The sequence below is a fragment of the Enhydra lutris genome, unplaced genomic scaffold (genome assembly GCF_002288905.1).
Source record: "Enhydra lutris kenyoni isolate GAN:26980312 unplaced genomic scaffold, ASM228890v2 scaffoldscaffold13, whole genome shotgun sequence".
NCBI classification, from domain to species: domain Eukaryota; kingdom Metazoa; phylum Chordata; class Mammalia; order Carnivora; family Mustelidae; genus Enhydra; species Enhydra lutris.
In genome coordinates this window covers 42,273,382-42,293,195 of record NW_019154097.1, presented here as the reverse complement: position 1 = coordinate 42,293,195, position 19,814 = coordinate 42,273,382, and the positions used below count along the sequence as shown (strand labels likewise).

At 46.2% G+C, this 19,814-nt stretch overlaps 1 protein-coding gene across 1 annotated transcript in view; it reads left to right on the top strand.

The window, feature by feature from the left end:
* Positions 1 to 19,814, top strand: part of LOC111146240 (polypeptide N-acetylgalactosaminyltransferase 17) — a 439,328-nt gene that overhangs the window by 393,190 nt on the left and 26,324 nt on the right. Inside the window, exons 7-8 of the mRNA XM_022501704.1 lie at positions 6,897 to 7,082; positions 9,522 to 9,659. Coding sequence (XP_022357412.1) covers positions 6,897 to 7,082; positions 9,522 to 9,659 — 324 coding nt within the window. The remainder of the gene's footprint in view (positions 1 to 6,896; positions 7,083 to 9,521; positions 9,660 to 19,814) is intronic.

The following is a 19,814-nucleotide window of genomic DNA, read 5'->3' as shown; positions in this document are numbered from 1 at the left end:
AACACCAGAGCTGAAAGGATCCAATGTGATAGCTTCCCCCTCATTTATAGATGACAAAACTGGGGTTGGGGGTATAAAGTGAGTGTGCTCAGATTGTGGGAGAAATGGATCATGTGGCCTTTCCTTACTAGAGAATAGATGGGTTGATTCCTCCTCAGCATCTTTCGGCTTGTGCTAGAGGAGGGGTTCAGCTGGGCTGGTTTTGCAGTATGAGCCAGGGTGCCAGGGAGCCGTTGTCCCAGAAACACAAGGGGTGGTTTTGGGTTTGTAGGCAGAGACGTTGGGGAGACTCAGAGCTTCCTGGTGTTGAGTCCTACAGTAAAGGCCCTTGTTCATTCTGACTTTCATTTCTGTGCCTGTCATGTTGTATGTCTAGACTGTTTCCATCTTTCTTCTTCATTCCATTCCTCCCTCTATGAGAGCAAGTGGGAGCCCATAAAGTGTTCAGGGGAATGATGTGATCCGATCACAGGACTCTGGCTGCCAAGTGGAGGCCAGCTGAATGGAATGGAGCCATTGGGAGGTGGGTGCTGTGGTCCAGGTGGTGGCAGCTTGGGGCGATGGTGGAGGAGGTGGTGGTCCGGTGGTCATGGCGGGCGTGAGTGGGAAGGACTGCAGCTGAGCCATAGTGCAGAGTCATTGTCTGCAGGACTTGGTGACGGACTGACCCGTGCCTGGGGAACAGAGGTCGAGGATGACACCTGGATTTCTTTCTGGATCCTGCAGCTTCCTGTTCCAACTGAATGACAGGGGTGTGGAGCAGAGGGAGGCACAGAAGGCTCTGGGCCCCCTTCTGTAACAGTATCTGAGGCTCTTTCCAGAGACAGTTTCCCCACCCACCCGATGGTGTCTAGAGCATCTCGGGAACAGTGGCTCTCATGTTCTCGTGGCACTCACAGTTCACGCTCTAGTGGCGCCATTGAAATCTCACCAGGTTACTTTGGTGACAAACCTACTCATTCCTGAGCCGTACTTTCTGCTGCTTTCGAGCAACAGCTGGCTTCTAAAAATGGCGGAAGAAGACTAGACCTTGAGCATTTGAATTCTTGTAGTGGTTTCCAAAGCCAGACACACCAGGTGGGACACAGGGGCCCGAGAGGAATATATTAGCACTTCCATTTCTGTGCGATTTCAAACGTCTCTCCCTACACTCATCATTGGTAAAATCTAGTAGTGCGATAGCCCATGCATTTAATTTAAAATGGATGAATTCAGTGGGATGGAGGATGGACTTCAACTGTTTTTTTTTTTTTCCTCCAGATGAAAATATCTATCAAAAATGTTCAGAGGCCACTGCCTACAATAGGTGATATAAATGGACCAGCCACGCTGCCTTCGGCTCCTGGCCTCCTCCCCAGCTCCTTCACTCCCCCCGCCTTATTGACCAGGCTCCTTGGTGATGGAGGCACTGGGGAGAGCATGCCCCAGGCAGTGCCTGGAACATTCGATCCTGCATCTCTTCCCAACATCCCCAGAACCACTGCCCGGTGGTCTGAGCTTTCGTCAGCCACATCCTAACTTCTCTTGGCCTCAGTCATGAAACCATAGACTCGGAATAGATATTAAATGGCTTTATGCCTGTGGTTCCCAAACCTGGCTACATGGAAAGGACGTTTTTAAAGACCCAGTGGTACCTCAGCTTCTCCCTGGAGAATGTGACTCGTAGTCCAGGGAGGGATCCAGGCATTGGTAAATTTAAAGCACCCCTTGGTGATTTGGAGGCACAGCCTGGTTTGGGAACCAGTGATGTGGGCCAGCTTCTCATCCCGCCCTTGAAGGGAGGACTTGAGACACTGGAAAGTACAGAGGACATTCAGGGAGACCCCAGACAGGCTGAGATCCAGGCATAGTTCTGGAAATACCAGCTTGCCCCATCCGATGACATACTCTCCGTCGTCTTTAAGACTTTAATGAGCTATTGAAATATTTGAAACACATGAGTTGAATGAATGAAATGCATCAAAAGATGGAATTAAGCCAGCATGCCCTTGAAGAGGCTCTCTCTGGAGCAATGCTAGAGAAATCAGAAATCATTCGCACTCATTGACATCCTTCTCCCAGCGTCCCCTTCTCCCAGGGCATCACTGGGATGTGTGTCTTGTGATGTGATGTGTCTTGTGACGATGTGTCTTGTGATGTAGATGTGTCGTGTGATGCTCTTTTGCATCCAGAGCCCTGGGTAGCCTTGAGCAGGCTTTCTGGCCCAGAGCATGATGCTGCCACAGCTACGTCCCACTGCCCAAGCAGAAAACTAGGAGTCCTTCTTCATCTCTGCCACATCCAACCCATGGGCCAAGATTTTGCCATTAAAAAGCTCAAATCTGTCAACCTCCGCTTCTATTCCACTGCCCTAGCCAAAGCTACCAGAATTTCACCCCAGCATGACACTAAGACCCTCCTGCCACCTCGGTCTCCCCTCTCCTTGCCACTAACCTTTCTTCCCACACTTCAGCTGGGGTGACTTTTTCAAATTCCTATCTTTCGGTGGCTTCTCGTTTAAAACAAAGATCCGTTTCCTCCATGTGGTCTACAGGCCCGGCTGGTGGGAGCCCTGCCTGCCCACCCAGCTTCATTTCAGGCTCTTCTCCCGTCCACCGCTCTGCTCTGAGGTACAGCCCCTTGGCTGTTCTTTGGTTTCTTGCATATTCAACTCATGCCAGTTGTTTACACACTCACATTCAGTGGCTTAAAAGAACAGTCAATTCGCTCACCATTCCAGAGTCTGGCGGTTTGGGCTGGGGTCAGCTAGGTGATTCTTCTGCTCTTTGCAGCATTGGTGGGCTCATCCACATGTCGGTGGCCAGTCAGTGGCTTGGCTGGAGGTGTCTGGTCCAGCCGAGGCCCAAGGCACGTGAGAGAGGCCAGGCCGGACCCCCTTCTCCCCGTGGTCTTTCGTCCACAGCTTCTTCAAAGCATGGTGGACTCGGGATCCCAAGACGGAGAAAAAGAAAATTCTAAACCCTCCTAAGGCCTGGCCTTTTAAAGTGCAAAACATCACTTCTAGTACATTCTACAACTCAGGGCAAGTCTTAAGGCTAGCCCAGATCCAAGAGGATGAAGAGTAGATCCAACCCTTTGATGGAAAGGAGCATGGGAGGGATTGTTGCAGCCGTCTTGAACGCAGCCCACGTTCAAGGGGCGTAGGCTCCCCTACACAAGGCCACTGTGCCTGGGCTGGCTGCCCCTATGCTTGGGCTCTTGTCCTTGTTGCCAACTTCTTCAACCAAGTTAGCTCAGTCTGGGCCTTCTGATGACAACTTACCTGTCCTAGGTCGAGATACTTTCTCTGAGCCGATGGGCCACATCCCTTTCTTGGTGAATGCTGGCTTTTCCAGCAATGTGTTGCTTCCCTTCCTAGGAATTAGCTTCCTTTCAGAGAGTGCACATCTGCCTGTGATGATTTAGTTCCTTTGTTTCCCTTCCAAGACCATCAACTTCACGAGCGCAAGGAGCGACTTGTGTGTTGGCCCTTCTTCCTCTGTCTTTCCCGCGCTGGAAAGTAGGCTCTGAGTGGAATTTTCTGGTTGAATAAATTAGTTGGTACCTATTCCTGGAGTTACTACACCTCCTGATGGTCACCTCCCCACTTCTCAGGTAAAGGGGCACCAAGAGCCACGCTGTGACAGTGTTACAGGCATCCGGGCCAGTGCCCAACCCCGGTGATTCACTCTAGGTTTGCTGGGCCCAACAGAACATTGTACCATTGAGACACTAAACGGTCTGAGAGCTCCTTGCATCTCCCCAGATCATACAGGAAGAGCTAAGTGGCTCTGAGTTGGTGCCCACTGAGTGTGCCAGCTGGTATCCACATGGCAGAGCCCAGGACAGGAAGCCAGTGTTCCTGCCACCTGCCTCCCAGCCTGGCACGCCACCTCCCACTCTTGTTTAAGAGGCTGGAGGTGTGACCTGGTCCCTCTGTTCTCTCAGCCCACTCATAGCAAGGAGGGCCACCTGACAGCCCTTCCCAACCTAGTCACACCCCCAAGAACAATCTGGAATAATTTGGACGATCTCAACCTTGGTTTATCCTGACCTTGGGCTGGACTGCTTATGGAAGACTGGCACCAAGTCGGCCTGCCTGTGGGTTCTGTTCCCACCTGGCACCTCCGTGCTTATGCCTGGGTTTCTGGCTTTTGCCAAGGCCCTTCCTACACCTGCGCCTGTGATCCCTGCTCAGGAACTGGTCTTCACAGAACCCAGCCTTGGCCCACATCACTTCACCTTTCCTTAGCTCCCCAAACTGGAATCTGTCCCTTGAGTCTTCTTTTCCCCTTCTCTCTGTGGAATTATCTATCAATCTGCCTATGTATTTTTGTCACGGCTTCATTGAGATAGTCACACACCATTACAATTCGCCCATTTAAAGTATACAGCTCAGTGTTTTTTAGTACATTCAGAGTTCTTCAGTGATCACCTCAATCAATATCAGAACGTCTGTATCACCCTAAAAGGAAACCCCATACCCACTGGTAGCCACTCCACCTTCTCCCACCCCAGCCCCAGGCAACCACCGGTTTTCTTTCTGTCTCTATGGGTTTTCTTATACTGGACATTTCATATATATGGAATCATGTAGTATACTGTCCATTGTGACTGACCTCTTCCCCTGAGCATCCCATTTTCAAGCTTCACCCATACTGTAGCATGTATCACTATCTTACTTATTTTACTGCTAAATAATATTCCACCATACGGAATATTTATTTATCCACTCATCTGTTGGCGAACATTTGCTTAACTCTAGGTCCTGAAGACATGCCCTTGTGTTTTCTTCTAAGACTTCTGCAGTTTTAGCTCTTCCATTCAGGTCTTTGGTCCACTTCAAGTTAATTTTTATATATGCAGTGAGGTGGTGGCAAAAATTCATTCCCTGGCGTGTTGTCTGGCACAATTTGTTGAAAATAACTATTTTCCCCCTTTGAATTGTCTTGGCACCCTTGTTGAAAGGCAGTCAGTTATGGGGTGCCTGGGGGGCCCAGTCTGTTAAGCACCTGATTGTTGGCTTCAGCGCAGGAAATGATCTCGGAGTCATGGCATTGAGCCCTCTGACGGGCTCCCTGCTCAGTGCAGAGCCTGCTTCGGATTCTCTCTCTTCTTCTCCCTCTGCCCTTTGTGCTTCTGTTCTCTCTCTCTCTCTCTCTCTAAATAAATAAATAAATCTTTAAAAAAAGAGTCAATTATAAATGTGAGGGCTTATTTCTAGACTCTCAGTTCTATCCTGTTGTCTGTCCTTACACCGGAGCCACACTGTCTTGATTATAGGAGCTTCCTGGTACATTTTGAGATCTGAAGAGGAAGTCCTCCAGCTTTGTTCTTTTCAAGGTTTTTTGAGTCTCTTATATTTCCACATAAATTTTCGGATCAGTTTGTTAATTTCTGCAAAGAAGACATCTGGAGTTTTGATGGGGATTGGGTTGAGTCTTCGAATCAATTTGGGAAGTACTGCCATCTTCACAATATTAGGTCTTCAAATCCATGAACATGGGATGTCTTGCCATTCATTCCCTGAATCCCAGAACTGCCCAACACTGCATACCTGTGCAACTCTGGGCAAATCTTTGCATATTGGCCACCCCTGGAAGTTCAGCCACCGTGTTTTACCCCTATTGCCCATAAGCCTTTAGCCATATTTGCACCCCCTGACTTGGCTTCCTTCCACTATCAGCAGCTGCCATGCCATCCCATGGGGGGAAACTAATTGTCAGGTCCCAAATGAAACTACTCTGGACCGTCCACTGTCTACCAATCTCTTAGCTCACAGTCTCCTCCTTGAAGCTGAGGGTTCATGGTTACAGGGAGAATTTCCCATCTGTATCATTTCCCTGTGGTGCAGCCAGAGTTGGGAAATAGAAGATAACACACATGTGGATTTTGCCACCAAATTCAATCAATAAAGACCAGGGGTGGTGCGCAACTTGCAGGAGCGTCCCGGAATCCTGCAGAGGGGATCTGGGACACTAAAGGGTGGAGTGACTTGAAGTATCCCAGCTTGAGACCAGCAGTGCTGTCTGTGCTTACTGGCTCAGCTCACCAGCCGTCTTCTGTTTACGGAGAGTAGACACGATCCTCATGGCAGGACAGCAGCCTGGGTCCCTGAAACCTCTCTGTGTCCGCTCTCCCCCCCAGGATCAGGAGGTTTATTTCCACAAAGCCGTCCTTCTTAACAATCAGAAATGCTTTCATTTTCCTGCCTGGGTCTGAGAAAGTTTGGATAGTCCAGCTTTCCCCTCAAGCAGGGCCTTCTGAGCCCGGGTGCCGGCCATGCCCACACAGAGAACGGCAAGGATCACTTCCTTGGGCTTTTGCATGCCTCAAAGGCAACCGCCATGTCAGCCTTCCACCTCGGTGTTCCAGCAGTGACAAGTGGCGCCGGCGCGCAATAACACTGGGGCACATGGTTCCAGAAGGCTGGGCATCTGTGCTCTTGGGACTCCAAAATAGAGCATATTAACAATACATAAGTAGACCGTTGCACACTTTGTGCCTATATGAATAAAGATGGGTTGGTTTTCAGTTTGAATTTTACGTTCTAGGTCTGCAAGGCGTGGCTTCTGCCAGGTGGGAGAAAACGCTCTACAGGTGCCACTTGCTTACTACTGAGAACTTAAAAATACCCATGCGTCACCACGGGCACCTTAGGTCAATGGGTGCCTGTTACCCAGAGCTCTGTTTTCACATCCTAAACTATTGTACCTATAAAAGTCCCCCCAAGCCCTCTTTGACACGTGTTAGCTAGGTCAGGTTCATCTACACTGCAGTAACACACCAACCCTGAAATATATGAGAATGCATTTCTTACTCGTGCTGTCTCCTGACCATGGCCCTGGGGCCTTGGGGAGGGGCTGTGGCCTCTAGGAATTTCTCTGTCCGGCTGATAAAATCGTTTATGCCTCCAGGTGTGGCTCTGCGGGGGCAGCATGGAGGTCCTGCCTTGCTCACGAGTGGCCCACATCGAGCGGAAGAAGAAACCTTACAACAGCAACATTGGTTTCTACACCAAGAGGAACGCCCTCCGGGTTGCTGAGGTCTGGATGGACGACTACAAGTCTCATGTGTACATAGCGTGGAACCTGCCACTGGAGGTAGGGACACAGCAGCCCTTCCCCATCACCCTGGACCAGTGGTCCTGTGTTTGATGGGTCACTGATCCCTTCAATCAGTTGGTGGTTCCTCCCTAGAGAAGCAAAATTATAAGAGCATCTCGAGGGGGTTCACAGACCTCCAGGTGGTAGAACCCCTGCTTTACGTGGGGACTGGTGTAGTGGAGACCTCAAAATCCACTTATAAAGAGTTGAAGGATCTTGTGGGTTAATCCCGGTCATGGTAGAGTAATCCGGATGCCCTGCTCTTGAATGAGCTCTGCATCCGGGAGATCCTATACCAACGGTTTGGTACAGGCCCCATCATTTGTTCTGACTCTGTGCCCTCTCCTGGAGCTCTAGCTGCCCCCACGACATAGGTGCCCACTGTTTACATGACTCCTCAAGTCTCCTCCCTCTTCTGCCCGGAACACTGAACCCCACAGGAGTATTGCTTCGTGGCTGTATCCCAGCTTGGTTGGAGTCCGTGCTCTGCCAACCACTGGTTATGCAATCTCAAACAAATCCGTTTCTTGCCTCTGTCTCTTAGGTTCCTCGCCTAAAAATAGCAATCACAGCAAGTCCTCCTTCCTAGGGTGATTGGGAGAACTAAATCTAAAGTACCTGCTTAAGTAGTAAGTACTACGGTAGCCAATCTTAGTACCAGAGTACTCAGTACCCAATCTAAGTACCAGAGCACTCAGTTTGAGTATTGAGTACTAAAATGCTCATGATATGTACTTAGGTCCGTAGCACAGTGGGGTGACCAGCACCTTCAGCCAGGGCTGCGTTTATCTCTTCAGTCATACCTTAGATGTCTCAGCCATGCCCCGAGAGAGTGGCCTGGAATTGTTCCCACTGAGATCTGGCAGCCTCTGCGTTTCAGGAGGCTGGAGCCCAGAGCCGCAGAGAGGCAGCTGACTATGTGTAAGAATTACAGATGAAGAGGACAAAAGAGAAGAATGTTTATCATATTGTTACAGTTCCTAAAATAATGTTCTGAGGCATGGACACTCCCCTCATGGCCATACAGCACTTCCTAGGTGTCAGGAGGCCAGAAGTGATTTTACATGTGATCGTTTATATAAACACAGACAACACTTGCTGAGCCCTTGCTATGTCCCTGGTGCTTGGTCAGTTCCTTACTCACAATATCTTGTGTAGCCCTGTAACAACCTGCTGACATAGTCTTCCATGCCTCAGTTTCCTCGTCTGCAAGGGGTTGTGAACTTTGACCTCACTGCACTCTCGTGAAGACAGATACGAGACTTAGAACAGAGCAGAGCAAACATTAAGGGATCAGTAAATGCTGGCTTGACAGGGACCTCTCTGCTGCCCATTTTACAGAGGGGCAAACTGAAGCTCTAGGAGGCTAATGTGACTTGCTTAACGCCCTACCCATAGCATATACCAGGCCAGGGACGTGAACTCGCATCTTTATCCCACTCTTCCCACAGCACAATCGCTGTTGTTATTCCTGCTCGTGGGTGGGAAGCTGTCACCCACAAAGGCCTTGTTTTCAGTCCTGAGTTCAAGGCTGCCGACTGGCTCCCAGCGCTTTCCTTGGGCAACCTCATGCCAGCAGCACCCTCCCACGCTTCTCGAAAATGGCCATTCTCTTCCATGATGCTCAACACGTTAAACCAAGAGTTAAAGCACCACGGGCCAGGTTTGCCTTTGGATTCTGAAAGTTTTATATTGAAGGGGATTTTTCCTTTAAAATCACCGTTTGGCTGATGAAAGAAAGGAGGTTAATGAAATAGCGTGAACTCTCCCTGGCCCCACGCGGCGGCCTGGCTGCCCGCCATTGCAGAGCCAGCAGCCGGCCTCCTGGTCCGCGGCCATCTTGTGGCAGAGCCCGCGGAGCCGTATCTCAGCGGCGCTGTTCTCCCCTGTCAGCACACGGCAGCCCATTACAGGTTCATTTCTGTAAAAGCAGAGTGAATTATTCATTAGAACATCATTACAAGCTTTGCAATGGGAAATTATTTTCACTTCTGTGTATAATGAACTTCACAAAGAGCCAGCAAAGGGGCAGAGTCACCTGGGTAGGGAGAAGAAAGACAGGAGGTGGTTCCAGGCGTTTATTTCCTTGTCTTAATCAAATAAGTCCTCCGGTAATTGGCTCTGGGGGTCGCTGAGGATATGCGGGAGAGACGGAGCCGGGAACGTAGGTTGTCAACATCGCTGTGTCCCTGGGTCCCCTCGTGTGGTGATAAGGATGATTGACTTTGGGGGCTGCGAGCTGCGCCAGGGGACAGCGGTCTAGCTTGGAGGGGAGGCTCTGTGATCCAGTGAGTTCCCTTGAGCCTATGTACCAAGCAAGCAGGCAGCAACTGAGGTTTCTCCTGGATGGTGTCTGTGAAGGCCACCTGTCCTTTCCTCTGGCCAGAACCCCCCGCCCCGACCCCGGGCACTAAAGCCCTTTGCTTCTGCTTTCAGAATGCGGGAATTGACATAGGCGATGTGTCCGAGAGAAGAGCCTTGAGGAAGAGTTTAAAGTGCAAGAATTTCCAGTGGTACCTGGACCACGTGTACCCAGAAATGAGAAGATACAATAACACCGTTGCATACGGGGAGGTAATTAAGACCGCGCTTGCTCTCCGCTTAGGTAGCTGTGAATTAGGCTGGGGACTGCTTTGATGGGAGGAGTAGAGAATAGAGTCTTCACTCCTTCAAGAGTGGGTTTGGAGTGGCAGGACCTGGAAGCAGGGCTCTCACCTGCTGGCCGGGGAACAGGGTGATACATGTCACAGTGAGGGCATGGGCCAAGGGCTCTGGTGGCCGGTTCTGCCTACGGGTGTGGAGTGCGTGACCAGTTCTGTTTGGACATTTATGAGGTTTCCCAGGACCTGTAACTGAGACATTGAGCAGGAAGTTGTGTATAAAGACGGGCAGTGCCTGGAGCCGTCCATTGCTCAGGGCCCTGGGTCGAGCCCCTTGTCACCAACAGAAGGGTTGATGTTCTTGGATTTCCTGGGAGGAGATGACATCACCTCTCTAAACATTAAAGCAGATAGACTTTTCTCTTATTACCAATGCCATAAATATGCATTGTAGAAAATTTTGAAAATAATAACAGCGATCAACCCTTACAGAGTGCTTTTGATGTGCTTTTCACATATGAGCTCACTTTTTACCCTCTTTATGACGTAGGAGTATTATTTCCATTTTGTTGATCAGGAAGCTGAACTTAAATGAATTAAATAAATTACCCACGGTCTCAGCCTGTAAGTCATGAAGCCAGCCTTGGACAAAGGCATTCTGATTTTGTAGGTAATACGTACAGTTTGACGCAGGGTCTTCACTCTGTGAGTGTATGTGTGCGTGTGCATTTTTTTAATTCACACACGTACATGTTTTTTATAAGCACATCTCTGTCTATGGATTCCTAGAGCTGTGGTATCCACCTGTGGAATAATTTGAATTATTAATGCCATACGAAGGATATTTTCCTGTGTCATTTCTGCCTCACTAATAACGATTGTATATGATGCTACCTTTGGGTGGGCTGTGTTTTGTTGAAAATATAGACATCTGGGTGGTTTCCATTTTAAAAATATCATCAGCAGCACTGCTGAGAACACGCTTAAATGTAAGCCTGGTCGCTTCCTTGCGTTGTGTGTCTGGACAAGGAATCAGTGCAGAGTCGGGTCAGGGCGCGGGCAGCTGGACGCACCGGATCCAGTGGGGACGCCCCACGAGCCCCAGCATTCGGGTTCCTTCCCAGGGCTCCCTGCGGCTGCCCTGTGACAACGAGGCTGACACTCAGAAGGCTCTCTTCGCCAGAGTGTTTCCTTTTTCTCTGTGTATTTTCCTACTTTGTGCCTGATGCCTTTTACAAGAGGGAAATCAGCTGCAGGTTAAACCATCCGGGTGCGAGGGAGGTGTCGCCCCTGAGCCGGAATCTGGATTAGGGGCCGGGGAAGGCGGACGCCAGTGCACCGGGTACAGGGAGGGTTGAGGACAGTAGCTGGCACCCAGCAGTGACTACTGACAGGTCCAAACTGCCTTGTCTTTTCTTCTTCCAAACAAAAGAGTGATTTGGGGGTTCTGGGTTATCGAAGTGAGATCCAACAGAAGGAGTCACGGAGGAACAGCAGGCAGTGAGTGGCTTATTCGTAGGACAATCGGGTGAATTGCCTAGCTCTTTGGAGAAGAAAACAATTTAAATTCTTACAGCTCGCCATATCCTGAAGTGTATTTCAGATGATCTATAGTGTTAAATGAAAGAAAAGAAACTGATAGAACCATGCGGAAATGCACGTGCCTCTGATCTCGAAAGGGCCAGAGCCTTCTAAGAAAGCAAGCCCTGGAAGAAAACGTGTAGGAAACGGATAATGGATCTGAGCTTATAAATATTAAAATAATCCGTACATCATCCGAATGGAGAAGGCCTGGCAAACTAGAAGTGTGTGTGCCATAAATAGTGTAAGTGAGTGGATAACACAATTAGTACATCGTGAGCTCTGGGAGTTGATTTAAATCTTAATAATTAATTTAAATAAGAAAATAAAACATCCCCCGAAGAAAAATAAAGTACACAAGGAAACACAGATCGTTGGAAAACACGTGAAAACTTTTCATGGAATTCTTCATCAAAGAAATTAAAATATGTCTTAAAAATACATTGAAGTAGGTTTTTCTCTTCTACCAAATAAACAGATTCATTTTTGGAATACAGGTTGGCACTCCGCCAGCTGGATCTTGGTTATGTGAAAAACCACAAATCCTCTGGTGAGAGTGTAAATTGAAACAAGCTTTTTAAAAAGCAACTTGAACCACATGTATTAAAAGGCTTAATGATAGTCACACTTTCATCTCCGCTCTTATCCCAAGCAAATAATTTGAAATGAGGACAAAGATTTGAGGGTAATTGTTCATCTCAGTGACTTTTTTTTTTTTATTTTGGACCAAAATTTCTGAATCTAACTTAAAGGTTAGTTAAATATACCATATTAATAGTTTGAAGTGTTTTGCAGTCATTTCAAAAGGTGTGTACAAAACTTTAATGACATGAGAAAATGTTGATATAATTCTTTTGTTTTTAAGATTTTATTTATTTATTTATCTGACAGAGAGAAAAAGAGAGAGAGAGAACACAATCAGGGGAAGCAGCAGGCAGAGGCAGAGGGAGAAGCAGGCTCCCCATGGAGCAGGGAACCCGATGCAGGGCTCCATCCCAGGACCCTGAGATCATGACCTGAGCCAAAGGCAGATTCTTAACTGACTGAGCTACCCAACTGCCCCTGATATAATTCTTAAGAAGAAAAAGTCAGGGGTGCACCTGGGTGGTTTCGTCAGTTGAACATCAGTCTCTTGTTATCTGTTCAGGTCATGATCTCAGGGTTGTGAGATCAAGCCCAGCTTCAGGCTCTGCACTAGGCTCGGAACTTGCTTAAGATTCTTACTTGCCCTCTCCTTCTGCCCCTCCCCAAGCCTGTATGAGCACATACATGAACACTCTCTCTCTCAAAAAAAAAAAAAAATCAGGATTATAGGAGTGGATTGGCTACTATTTTAGATTGGAAGCAAGTAGGAAAATAGCAATGGGGAAATGGAGATGATGGTTGTAGTTACCTCCAGGAGTGAGACAGGCAGTCTTTATGGGGGTACTTTGTAATGTTTCCCCAATTACTGCTAAGGTTCATATCCTAATATAATTAGGAGAAAAATAGTATTAAAAAACAAAGAATAAAAATAGAAAAATTCAAGAAGGTGGCAAGGGCACAGTTCCACAGGTTGTGCACTGAACAGCTCCAAGGCCTGCCATTCACAAGAAGCACAGTATAAATGATGTAAATGATGTCTCTGTTGCTGAACAACGGGGTGGCCATGGAGTCAACATAGAGATAACAGTCTGATTTTTGGAGGAGAGAAGACATTTGTTTTTGCAAATCTCTCTCTCTTTAAAGTAAGAAATTCAATGCACGCACTCTATAAGAAATATAAAGATGAAACTAAACTTATTGCAAATCCCAATTCCCAGGCATGATCCATGTTAACATTTTAGGGCATTTGCTTCTATTACCCGTTCTCTGCTTGCTGAGCTCACCATGTGCTAAAATACGTTTCTTATGGACTATAACATTAAGTGCAAGGACTCAAACTAATCAAATTCAGTTTGGTAACAAAATTTGCCATTATTTAAACAACTCCATTTCTAATACTCACTCCTACTGGTTCTTTTCACCACACCAGGCCCATGAGCATCAGGAAAAAGAAAGAGGCATTGTGAATATCATACTGTATTTGCAATTTTTGTCCTGTTTCTCTTTTCTTTTTTTTTTAACTTTATTTTATTTCTTTTCAGTGTTCCAAGGCTCATTGTTTATGCACCACACCCAATGCTCCATGCAATACATGCCCTCCTTAATACCCACCACCAGGCTCACCCAAACCCTCAGTTTGTTTCTCAGAGTCCACAGTCTCTCATGATTTGTCTCCCCCCTGATTTCCCCCAATTCACTTCTCTCCATCTCTCAATGTCCTCCATGTTATTCCTTATGCTCCACAAGTAAGTGAAACCATATGATAATTGACTCTCTCTGCTTGACTTATTTCACTCAGCATAATCTCCTCCAGCCCCGTCCATGTTGCTACGAAAGTTGGGTATTCATCCCTTCTGATGGAGGCATCATACTCCATAGTGCATATGGACCACATCTTCCTTATCCATTCATCTTGGTTCTTTCCACAGTTTGGTGAATGTGGCCATTGCTGCTTTGAACCTTGGGGTACAGATGGCCCTTCTTTTCACTACATCTGTATCTTTGGGGTAAATACCCAGCAGTGCAATTGCAGGGTCATAGGGAAGCTCTAGTTTTAATTTCTTGAGGAATCTCCACACTGTTCTCCAAAGTGGCTGCACCAACTTGCATTCCCACCAACAGTGGAAGAGGGTTCCCCTTTCTCCACGTCCTCTCCAACACATGTTGTTTCCTGTCTTGTTGATTTTGGCCATTCTCACTGGTGTAAGGTGGTATCTCAGTGTGGTTTTGATTTGAATCTCCCTGATGGCCAGTGATGATGAACACTTTTTCATGTGTCTGACAGCCATTTGTGTGTCTTCACTGGAGAAGTGACTGTTCATGTCTTCTCGCCATTTTTTGACATGATTGTCTGTTTTGTGTGTGTTGAGTTTGAGGAGTTCTTTACAGATCTTGGATATCAGCCCTTTGTCTGTCATTTGCGAATATCTTCTCCCATTCCGTGGGTTGCCTCTTTGTTTTGTTGACTGTTTCCTTTGCTGTGCAGAAGCTTTTGATCTTGATGAAGTCCCCAAAGTTCACTTTTGCTTTTGTTTCCTTTGCCTTTGGAGACATGTCTTGAAAGAAGTTGCTGTGGCTGATGTCGAAGAGGTTACTGCCTATGTTCTCCTCTAGGATTCTGATGGATTCCTGTCTCACGTTGAGGTCTTTTATCCATTTTGAGTTTATCTTTGTGTACGGTGTACGAGAATGGTCGAGTTTCATTCTTCTACATATAGCTGTCCAGTTTTCCCAGCACCATTTATTGAAGAGACAGTGTATTTTCCACTGGATATTTTCTCCTGCTTTGTCAAAGATTATTTGACCATGGAGTTGCGGGTCCATATCTGGGCTCTACTCTGTTCCACTGGTCTATGTGTCTGTTTTTGTGCCAGTACCCTGCTGTCTTGGCGATCACAGCTTTGCAGTAAAGCTTGAAATCAGGCATCGTTTTTCATGTACAATTCTGTTTGAGAGTCTTCCCCCAGGCCAGTGAATATTTCTGGATTTAACATTCCTTGCTCTTTCCCAAGTTTTTACCTAGCTTGTTTTTTAGCTTTGAAAAGCCTTATTAGTCATGTAAATTGTGTATGTCTTGTTCTTAATGGCATTATCGTAACCTCAAATGGTTTTGTTGTTTTAAGTTTATTATTTAAATTGCACTTAGCACGCAGTGTGATACGATTGCGGGTGCGCGATTTAGTGACTCAGCAGTTCTGTGCGTCCCCAGGTGTTCATCATGACAAATGTGCTCCTTAATCCCTGTCACCTCTTTCACCCCTCCCCACCTCCGGTAACCATCAGCTTGTTCTGCATAGTCTGGCTTTTGGTGGGCCTCTCTCCCTCTCTTTTTCCTCTATGCTCTTTTGTTTTGTTTCTTACATTCCACATATGAGGGAAATCTTCTGGTGTTTGCCTTTCTCTGACTGACTTATTTCATTCAGCATTACACTCTCTAGCTCCGTCCACATCATTGCAAGTGGCAAGATTTCTTTTCTTTTTGTGGGTGAATAATATTCCATTGTATATGCCATGTTTCCTGATCTACTCATCGGTCAGTGGACACTTGGGCTGTTTCCATAATTTGGCTATTGTAGATAATGCTGCTATAAATATCAGAGTGCACGTATCCCTTTGAGTTAGTATTTTTGTATTCTTTCAGTAAATAGCTAGGAATGCAACGACGCTCACCGTCAGGCATCACCAGGGACATACAGATAAAAACTATGATGCGATCCCACCGCACACCCATCAGAACAGCTAAAATCAACAACAGGTGTTGGCGAGGTTGAGGAGAAAGGAGAAGCCTCTTACCCTGTTGGTGGGCATGCAAGTGGGCGCAGCCCCTCTGCCAGACAATTTGGAGGGCCCCCAAACAGTAAAAAACAGAACTGCCCCACGGTCCAGCACTTGCAGTACCTCTAATGTTTTTTTTTAAAAAAATTCATCTGGGTCTCCAAAATGAAGGGCCAAGTAGCATATAATACGAGAACATTAACACACTTTCTCCTGACCGCCTCATCAACTTCTCAGTCTTTGTTAACATTAACTGGGATTTTAGATGCAAACATTATCTTACTTTATTTACGTTTCATCCCTTTCAGAATAGCTTTTCGGTTAAGTTCATTTCAGTGACAAAATCTGTGATTCTTCAGACAGTTGCATTTTGATGCTTATAATGCTGCTGGCTTATCCTTTTGGCCACACACAGACCCCGGCTCAGTGGCAGAGCTGGACAGGCCCCTCAGAGCGGGTCTCGGCCCCAGGGCCCCTGCCTCATCCTACGGCAGCGACCGTGCCTACACTCGCTTACTAAGAAGCCATTGTCCCTTGATCTTTTTCCTTCCATTTTTTTATCTAAATTCAGTCAGTTAACAGACAGTGCAGTTTTGGCTTCAGGACTGGAATTCGGTGATTCACGGCTTATGTACAACACCCAGTGCTCGTCATGGCAAATGCCCTCCTTCATCCCCATCACCCACCTAGCCCTCCCCCCACCTCCCTCCAACAACCCTCTATTTGTTCTCTGTCACTAAGTCCCTTATGCTTTGTTTCCCCCTCTCTCTCTCTTCCGCCCACCCATGTTCATCTGTTTTGTTTCTTACATTCCACATCTGAGTGAGATCATACAGTGTTCGTCTTTCTCGGACGGACTTATTTCACTCAGCACAATTCCCTCCAGCTCTGTGCCTTCCTGCAGATGGCAAGATTTCATTCTTTTTGATGGCTGGGTAAATACCGCGTCCTCTTCATCCATTCATCGGTCGGTGGACACTTGGACTGCTTCCACGGTGTGGCTGTTGTTGTTGATGTGGCTATGAACATCGGGGTGCGTGTGCCCCTTCGAATCTGTATGTGTCTTGTGCGATTGCTGGGTGGTAGGGTAGCTCTGTTTTTAACATCTTGGGGAACCTCCACACTGTTCTCCAGAGTGGCTGCACCGGCTTGCATTCCCACCAGCAGTGCAGGAGGGCTCCCCTTTCTCCGCATCCTCGCCAACACCTGTCGTTTCTTGTGTTGTTAATCTTAGCCGTTCTGACGGGCATGAGGTAGTGGCTCATTGTGGTTTTGATCTGTACGTCCATGATGATGAGTGATGCTGAGCGTCTTTCCGTGGGTCTGGCGGCCATCCGGAGGGCTTCTTTAGGAAAGAAGCCAAATAGCCAAATCTGTGTCTTCTGCCCGTTTTTTAACTGGATCATTTGTGTTGTGTTTCCCTTGGTTTCTAAAAGCTCATTTACCTCTATTAGCTGAACTGTCTTACAATAATATTTAAGGGAAGACATGTGGATACTTGATATCCTGAGTCTCCCATGTATGATACAATTGCTTTTCCACATATAAAGCCAACTCGGGGTGCACACAGTTACCCCCAAGTCTTTCACTCACACTTCTATGGTTGGCTCATATCATCCTGAAGGTTGCTGGTTTGCTTTTACTCATCCTTTTTTTTCTTTTACCGTTATTTATATGAAAGACAATACACAAATGATATGTATAAAGCATACATGTATAGCATAATAATATAAAGCAGAAATCCACATAGCTACTACCTGGGTAAAAACTAGAACATTTCCAGCAATATTTCCACTTACCCAGGGATCACAAGTCCCTCTTCTTAGTGTCCAAACCTGCAGATGGGGTGAGGGTGGTCTCCTTGTTGTCCTGGCAATCTCAGTGTGTACTAGCTCTCCCTTTGTCTAACTCTCCAGACCATGGACTGTTTCAGGGCGAGGACAGTTTTGTTTATCTTTGCATCCATTAAGCTTAGCACTGTCCCAGGCACGTAGCTTATTAACTTTCCAAATAATAGATTTCTTTGCATAAACATAAGAAACAAAATTTAAAAGCCTAGCATTCTGAAATCATTATATGGAACAAATATGCCATAAAAACAATATCCTTAATATATAAAGAGCTCTTATATATCTACAATAAAACCACTTGATATCCCAGCGGGGAAATAAACAGATAATTCTCAAAAAGGGAAATAATTGCTAAACATGAAACATTCCAATTTACTATTAATTATAAATTTATAAAAGCAAGATGTCTTTCTTTACCTCTCAACACAATGTTTTTTATTACCCTAATTTTTATTTTATACTTACTTTAAAAGCTTAATTAGGCTTCATTAGGCACATTTTATCATGTTGCTTTTGTACAGGCGTAAAAAGGAAATATAAGCAAAGTACATTGGTCGAGGTATTTCTGAGATTTCATTGCTTTCAACATCTTAACTCTTCTGAATTACATTTTGACTCAGAAGATGTTTGGATCTTTCCGTGTAATATATCCTTTGCATCATTGAAAGCATCAACGATGAGCCATTTCCTCAGAGCATCTGAGAAAGAACTGGAATACGGTGTGGGGCTCGTAAGGGGGCTTTGCGCTTCCTTGGAGATCGCTCGCTTGGGACTCTTTGTGCACCATGTCTGGTTCTTCACCCTTTGCACAAATTTTTAGAAACTTTGGTTGGAAACAGTACTCCACCATTTTCTTTAGAATTTTTCTTCCAAGCCACTTTCATTTTTCCCGTCTTCCAGCTTTACTGAGACATAATTGATGTGTAATATTGTATAAGCTTAAGGTGTCCAATGTAATTTGATACAGTTGCGTATTACAAAGTGATTACTGCCGGAGAGTTCGCTGACCCTCCACTACATCCCATACTTACCATCTCCTTTTTGCGGGAAGAACATTTAAGGTGGTCTGGCCACTTAGCCATTTTCGAGTATGTGATATTGGCTATAATCAACATGCTGTACCTCAGATTCCCCAGAATCTAGGTTTGGAAGTTTGTACACAATATTCTTAACTGGTGAAAGTCAGGACTAATAAGCATTTCTGTATCTTGTGGATGGGAATAGAAATTGGTTCAAAGTTTCCAGAAAGGAATTGGACAGCATATTTGAAGAACATTAAGGGACCCATACATTTTGCTACTGTATTCCCAGTTCTCAGATTATTTTCTTTTCTTTTAAGATTTTTTAAAATCTTATTTTTTCAGTGTTCCAGAATTCATTGTTTATGTACCACACCCAGTGCACCATGCAATATGTGTCCTCCTTAATACCCGCCACCAGGCTCACCCCAACCCCCCCACCCCACCCCTCCAAAACCCTCAGTTTGTTTCTCAGAGTCCACAGTCTCTCATGGTTCATCTCCCCCTCCACTTTCCCCAACTCCCTTCTCCTCTCCATCTCCCCATGTCCTACGTGTTATTCCTTATGCTCCACAAATAAGTGAAACCATATGATAACTGACTCTCTCTGCTTGACTTATTTCACTCAGCGTAATCTCCTCCAGTCCCGTCCATGTTGCTACAAAAGTTGGGTATTCATCCTTTCTGATGGAGGCATCATACTCCATAGTGTACATGGACCACATCTTCCTTATCCATTCGTCCGTTGAAGGGCATCTTGGTTCTTTCTACAGTTTGGCAACCATGGCCATTGCTGCTATGAACATTGGGGTACAGATGGCCCTTCTTTTCACCACATCTGTATCTTTGGGGTAAATACCCAGTAGTGCAATTGCAGGGTCATAGGGAAGCTCTAGTTTTAATTTCTTGAGGAATCTCCACACTGTTTTCCAAAGTGGCTGCACCAACTTGCATTCCCAGCAACAGTGTAAGAGGGTTCCCCTTTCTCCACATCCTCTCCAATACACGTTGTTAACGTCTTATTGATTTTGGCCATTCTAACTGGTGTAAGGTGGTATCTCAATGTGGTTTTAATTTGAATCTCCCTGATTGCTAGTGATGATGAACATTTTTTCATGGGTCTGTTGGTCATTTGTGTGTCTTCTTTGGAGAAGTGTCTGTTCATGTTAAAGATTTTTTAAAACTTATTCATTTGAAGGAGACAGAAAGAGTGAATGGGGGTGGGGGAGGGTTAGAGGGAGAAGGAGAAGCAGACTCCCTTCTGAGCAGGGAGCCCAAAGTGGGGCTTAAACCCTGGGATCATGACCTTAGCTGAAGGCA